The following is a 6,677-nucleotide window of genomic DNA, read 5'->3' as shown; positions in this document are numbered from 1 at the left end:
ACAGGACGAGAGGACATGATCTTAAGCTGTGACAGGAGAGGCTTGAGTTGCACATTGGGAAGAATTTCTTCATAAACAGAGTGAATGGACATTGGGGCTGCCCGGGGAGGTGGTGGAGTCACTGTCCCTGGAGCTGTTTAAGGAAAGGCCGGAGGTGGCACTCAGTGCCATGGTTTGATTGACAAGGTGGTGTTTGGTCATAGGCAGGACGCGATGATCTCAGCGTTCTTTTCCAACCTAATCGAATGCAGGCCGGGGTCAGGCTTGGGCCGCGCTGCCAACCCCGGTGCCGCGGAGCTCCGCCCGCCCGGCCCGCTCCGCCCCGAGCCCTCAGCGATGGCGGCCCGGCTGTGCCGGCTGCTGGGGCCCCCCAGGGCCGCCTTCAGCAGCGCCGCGGCCGCGGGAGCCGGGCAGGCCCCGCCGGCGGCGCCGCTGACGGAGCGGCGGCAGGCGGGGGGCGTGCGGTGAGCGGAGGCGCCGGGGGCTCCGGGACGCGGCCGCGTTCGGAGCTCGGTGACCGTAACCCCGCTGTGTTTCACGGGTTTTGCAGCACCATCGTCCTGAACAACCCGCGGCGGCGGAACGCGCTGTCGCTGCCCATGCTGCAGAGCCTGCGGCGGGACCTGCTGCACGACGTCAAGAGCCGGGAGCTCCGCGTCATCGTCATCGCGGGTACCGCGGCACCCGGCCGGGCGGGCAGGGGGCACACCGGGGAACGCGGAGCTGGAACCCAAACCTCGCTGGGAACTACAGGAAACGGGGCGGGAAGGGACCTGTGTGTCTCCTTAATGCTCCCGTGGTCTCCTGCGGCTGTCTGCGGCCGGCAGACCTCCGTTGTTACGCTCTTCCTGTATACCCCAGCTTCCCCTCTCCTGTACTTAATTCCTCATTTCTAACCCAGCATTAACGACTGACTGGGGTTTTGTTACGCTTTTGGTTTTAGCCAACATGTCTAAGCATTAACACGTTTCAGAATATCAGCGTTTTAGTCGGGATATGAGGGTGTTTACACTCGCCAGTTTAGGGTTAAGGTTAATTGTTTTTAGGAGTGTAAGTAAAGAATACTTTAAACAGAACAAAAGCCAAACAAAAAAAGAAGAGTTCTAAGAGTTATCAAAGTAAAGCATTAACATCCACACACAGGGGTTTTGTGCAGGAACAGGCAAAGCTAGGATGGCGTTTGCTGCCCTGTTGGCAGGTATACTGTAGTAAAAAACAGAGTTTCTGCAAATCAAGTGCTCTGTTTCCCTGCTCTAAGCCAGGATCAGCCTCATGGTTGCCAATGGTTTGTCAGAACTATTTTATAAACACTCCAGTAAAGGATAGACCACAGTATTAATACCACAGACACCCATGACCCACGGATGTAAAACAGCCTCTTTCAGAGCCTGTTAGTTTCCTTACACTTACATATTAAGCTGTTTCATCTTAAAGGTGATGAAACTTGAGCCGTAGTTAAGCTATCTTTTTTACTCTGCTATTTTAAGATAACCTTCCTCTGCCCCCACTCCAAACATCTCAGATAAATTGGTTTATTAATTTAGGATCGTGCTATTTCCTATACATAGGGAAAAGTCTGTGTGTTAGGGCACACACACAGAGAGTGGAAGAGAGCTGATTTCACAGGGGTGAGTTTAGGTATACATATTCCTCATTTCAAACAGCATTTAGAAATTTTGCAAAACACTGAAGGCTCTTCTTTCAGAGAACAGTTTGAAAGCTCTGGGAGTTTGTGAGCACAATTGCATTTGGTTTTTTAAAAATTGCTTGTTCGTGTTTATTTCTAATTCCCCTGCAGAATAAAACGCAAAAGAAATTTCAGAAAATATAAGATTCCTCAGAGAATTCTTTGGGCCCTTAACACAGACTTTGCAGCAGATTCTTCAGTGAGGTTCAAATGCAGATGTCATTAATCTCCAGATATATATTCTCAACCCCATGAGTTGACTGACAGTAGTGTGGTTATTTCTGGATACATTGTATCTCAATAATCCAATTCATAAGAAACAAATACATAGATAAGGTTTGGTTTGCATAGGTGTAGCTGGAAATGCCACATCCATACATAAATATCTGAGAAGTTCTGAAGGATTGGGAAGCATAACACTGGTTCATTCAAATGGCAGGTAGTCACATGACAAAGGAAAACGGTTGTAAACATTGTGTACCTGTATAGAGTGTTCTGATCTTAGCAAATCCAAAGTTTAGTTCCACAGAAACCTCCTCTTTTGCTGCCCAAACCCTGAATGTGTTTTTGGGGATTCTCTAGATGACAATTTAGTAGTGCAGAAGACACTCCAACGACTCTTCTGGTTCTCCTATAGCAGAATAAACTTTTTTTTTTTTTTTCTTTTTCCATTGTGACCTTCAACACCATGACAGAAAAAATATTGATGCTTCTTTAGCAAATGTTAATAATTAATTCTGGGTACAATAAATAGGGACTAAGTATATTTATCAGTCTGAGAACAGAGCACTCTAGCCTTGCTCCAGCTGATAAGTTTGTGTTGTACCAAGGAGCTGTTTTGAACATCCTTATGCAAAACTGAGCTCAGAGGTGTGAAATACATTCTTTGTAACTGAGTTAAGTGTAATGAAGTAAAATGAGACCTTGAAAATTGATAATGGGTGTTACTGTGCTTAAATGTTGCATTGCAGCAGTTTAAAGTTACCACAAAACACAGAAGGCAGTATTTTGGAATTGTGTTCAAAACTCCATCCCCAAACTCATTTTTGAACACTGACATCCCTTTAGCTGAGACACTGATATGTTGCAGCCCCTGATTTCTTTATTATTTTAGACTGACTTTTCATGAAATTCTTTGCAGCTGAAGGACCTGTATTTTGTTCTGGCCATGATTTAAAGGAACTGTCAAGTGAAGATGATGTGAAACATCATTCCCAAGTATTTGAATTATGTGCAGAGGTAAGCAGTTCTTCTTGAATGCTCTGCCTTTGCCTGGTGTTAAGAGCAAGTGTTGGTTTAAGGAGGGACTGCTTGCTAAAGCACAGATAGTTCCTTCAGATTCCTTGATTTTTTCTGCTCTGATATTTAATGCCTGATTCTGGTGAAATTATGTTTTCCCTGGATTTCTCTATGTGTAATTAGAAGAGCTAGAATGCAAATGTGTATGTCTTCAACAATGGGCACAGTCAGAGTGTGTTCCTTAGTTTAGCCAGTCTTCATTGCAGCTGAGTATTTGGGCAATGTCTTTTCTAGAAGTCTAGAGATAACCACCTTCAAATCACTTATGACCAAATGTTCTTTCCCAGCATTTATTTAGTTAAAAGTTCAGGATCTGCTTAAACATGAAGTAGACAGTGTGAAAGTAAGATCTGACTCACTGGTTGTCCAAGTTCTTGTTAAAGACACAAATCAGGGCAGTGGGGAAGTTAAAGTGAATCCTGGAGCCTTTGGAGAGAATGGCAAAATCCCCTTTGATAGTGGTGGAGCTAGAATTTGACCCCTAATCCTCCTCAGTGTGACAACAGTGAGTACTTTGAAACCTTTTGCTCTAGTTCCTCCAGTAATAATGATGTCTAAGACATTGCCGAGCCCATATTTAAGGAATGCTCTAAAAGCCATGTGTAAAAGCTGCTGGCCCTTCATCATCCTTTCATCTGAAAGGAGCCAAGATCCAACAGTTTGCGTTTTTTTGGTAAATAGAGAGGAAGGTACTTCTTTTGATGACTTCCAAAACAGGATGGTAATCTGAATTTCCGTACTGACCACTGTCTTTTGTGCGTGCAGGTTATGACTTTAATCCAGAAACTTCCAGTGCCAGTGATAGCCAAAGTAAACGGCTTGGCTACAGCAGCCGGCTGCCAGCTCGTGGCAAGCTGTGACATCGCAGTGGCAAGTGAGAAATCTCAGTTTGCTACTCCTGGAGTAAACATTGGGCTGTTCTGCTCCACACCAGGTGTGGCCTTGGGCAGATCTCTTCCAAGAAAGGTAAGCTTCCTTTCCAGATATTCTTCATAATTTGGCAAAAAGTTGGTTCCCATGTTAGGAATTTTAGTTCCATTGCCTGAACTTTGTTTTCCTGCGGTGCAACATTCAAAATACTTCATTTCAAAAGGCATCTCCATAACTCTTAATAAAGGGTGAGCTCTTGTTTAGGAAAGACGGCTTCCTACTGATGTGACTCCAACCAGCATGAGCTCATCCCAGCAGCACACCAGCTCAGCAATCCCTTTCCTTTCCAACAGACAGCTCAGGGCTTCAGCCAATGATGTTATCCCCTGAGGAGGAAACCCCTGCAAGTTCAGGATAACAATCCCACCGAGGCATCAATTCTTGCCAGGCAATGACATTTCACTGCCAGCAGGATCTGCCTGGCTGTAGATCAAGATGCTTTAAATAGCATCCAAAACCCTCCTGTTTTATGTCCTACTGATTGTGGCTGCACATCTCTCACAGCATAAAAAATAGTACAATATATAAAGCTTCTATAACTGAGAATAGAAGTTTTAAGTTCTGATCCAGTTGGATTCATGCAGACAGATGGTCTAAGCACAGCAGGGCTCTGCTGAGATGCAGTGACTGAACTGCACACATCCCATTGCTGGATAAGAGCTTCAGCTTGAAATTTCCCATCTGCAGGGACATCCTGTTCAAATAGAGTCCATGGGGGATTTTTCCAAGTCTGCTCTTGTGTGCAGTTGTAGCTGTTTCTGAATTAGTATTTCTGGGCTGTAGAACTACCTTTTTAAAATGTGTGGGATACACTTTTCTCTGTGCCACTTTTCAAAGCCATAAGAACATTCCCTACAGTTCCCAGGATTGCTGATTTTTACATTTTAACAAAAGAAGTGTTGCCATTGTTTGTAACTACCAGAGCAAAGATGCTAATGAGGATAATCAGCTTTTATGATTCAGGCATTGGTCAATTGCATCAGGAGTCTTGGAAAACAATCTTTATTGATACATAATATTGAATAGTCACTGATTATTTCAGGGATTTTTTAGTTTCAAACCTCAAGCACCAGATGCTGAAAGCAGCAGGAGACTGAAATAATGTGGCTATAAAAAGTCCATATTTAAAACCACTCATACTAAACTTAAAACTAGGATGGGTGTTTTCAAAAACTGCACATATGCCCATCTTAAAATACCAAGCTCAGTCATTTGACTTTGTAGATGATCCACCTTTTAATTCCTACAGCAATCACTGGACATTGTGAGCTATTGAAGAGAAACCCAGGGGTGTCATCCTAAAACAGCTGGAATCACTGGGCGGGTTTGAAGAGACCAGCTTTAGACCCAGTCTTTCTCTTTGCTGACATCTCTTAATAGGTCCATGGCAGTTTAAAAGACCAAAAGATTTAAATCATTTGTGAAAAGAGTAACTTGCACTTGAAGGAGGAGGCTGAAATTTCCCAAACGAAGCAAAACACTGAGGCAGTTGGGTTGATTTAATACAGTATTTTTCCCTGTTCAGGTGGCGCTGGAGATGCTTTTCACGGGTGAACCTCTCTCTGCCCATGAAGCGTTAATGCACGGGCTTGTCAGCAAGGTGGTACCAGAAGACAAGCTGGAAGAAGAGACCATGAAAATATCTCAGAAGATATGTGACAGCAGCAAATCTGTCCTGGCCTTGGGGAAAGCCACCTTTTACAGGCAGATAACCCAGGACCTTGACACTGCTTACAAAATAACTACTAAGGTCATGGTAGATAATTTGACTTTGAGAGATGGGCAGGAAGGCATTGAAGCCTTTGTTCAGAAGCGTAAGCCTGTCTGGACACACTCTCAGGAGGAGAAGAAATGAGTCCTGTCTCTGAACAAATCTTAGCTGTGCCTTATGATTCTTCATACAGTTGCCTTTGGGAACTATATTTTTATTCTTACTGAAAGTTAAATTTCTCTTCTTACAAATGCCAGACACAATAAATTTACTCTAAGTATGTAATAAATGTTAAGAAAAATCAAAGAAAAAGAACGAAAAATGTGTTTTCCTAGCAGTGAATTTAATCTGTGGTTTTAGAAGTAACTCTGTGCTGCAAAAATCAGTTTAACGTGTCTCTGGTTACATAGGGGAGTCACAGGGGCTGAGAGAGAACTCAGATCGCCTTGTTCAGAACCTCTCCTCAATAAATCTGGATGAGAATTGCTATTTATTGTTATTAGTAGAGAATTAAAGGGCTTGGACACATTCCAGAGATGGCGGTAGTGTGTGTAATAATGGATTCCAGGAGGGTTTAAGTGTTACAGACAGAAACCTGCAACACTGTTGCTCCTCATACCTTCCTGTGAACTGTATGTGTCAGCAGTGTGTCCTCCACAAATCCTGATTTTCCACCATCAGTTCAAGCACTTGTCCCAGCTCTAGGGAGTTTTGTTGACTCCAGGGAGGATGAGCATGGGTTGGGGTGAAAGGCAGTGTCTTGCCCCAGCTGTACTTTTCAGGCAGGTCTGTTAGTTGGGAAGTCCATCCTTGTGCTCAAAGCTAGGCTTTTACCAGCACTGCAGCAGTTCAGCCATGGATTTAAAGACTTGATAACTTCCAGAAAAAAGGGGTTCAGCTGCTCCCCTGGGTAATCAGTTGCAACCCTCCAGGTGAATTTTTTATTCATGTCTAGTCTGAGCTTTGAAGCAGCATTTTATGGCCATTCCCCTTTGTTACATCATTTGGCATTATTGAGAAAGTTTAGCTCCATTATCTGTGTAACTCTCT

General features: G+C 43.9%; 1 protein-coding gene across 1 annotated transcript; it reads left to right on the top strand.

Moving 5' to 3' along the window:
* Positions 1-336: 336 nt before the first annotated feature.
* ECHDC3 (enoyl-CoA hydratase domain containing 3) lies at positions 337-5,949 on the top strand. The gene is made up of 5 exons (XM_005526058.3): positions 337-464; positions 551-672; positions 2,829-2,926; positions 3,752-3,952; positions 5,442-5,949. Exons 1-5 carry the CDS (start codon positions 337-339, stop codon positions 5,769-5,771), a joined length of 879 nt encoding a protein of 292 aa, XP_005526115.2. The 3' UTR covers positions 5,772-5,949.
* The last annotated feature ends 728 nt before the right edge of the window (positions 5,950-6,677 follow it).

Source organism: Pseudopodoces humilis, chromosome 5 (assembly GCF_049639895.1).
Source record: "Pseudopodoces humilis isolate 2021_Gansu_Grassland_sample_001 chromosome 5, ASM4963989v1, whole genome shotgun sequence".
In the NCBI taxonomy this organism is placed as follows: domain Eukaryota; kingdom Metazoa; phylum Chordata; class Aves; order Passeriformes; family Paridae; genus Pseudopodoces; species Pseudopodoces humilis.
Note: the sequence above shows the minus strand (reverse complement) of the source record. Positions and strands in the feature narration are given on the sequence as shown.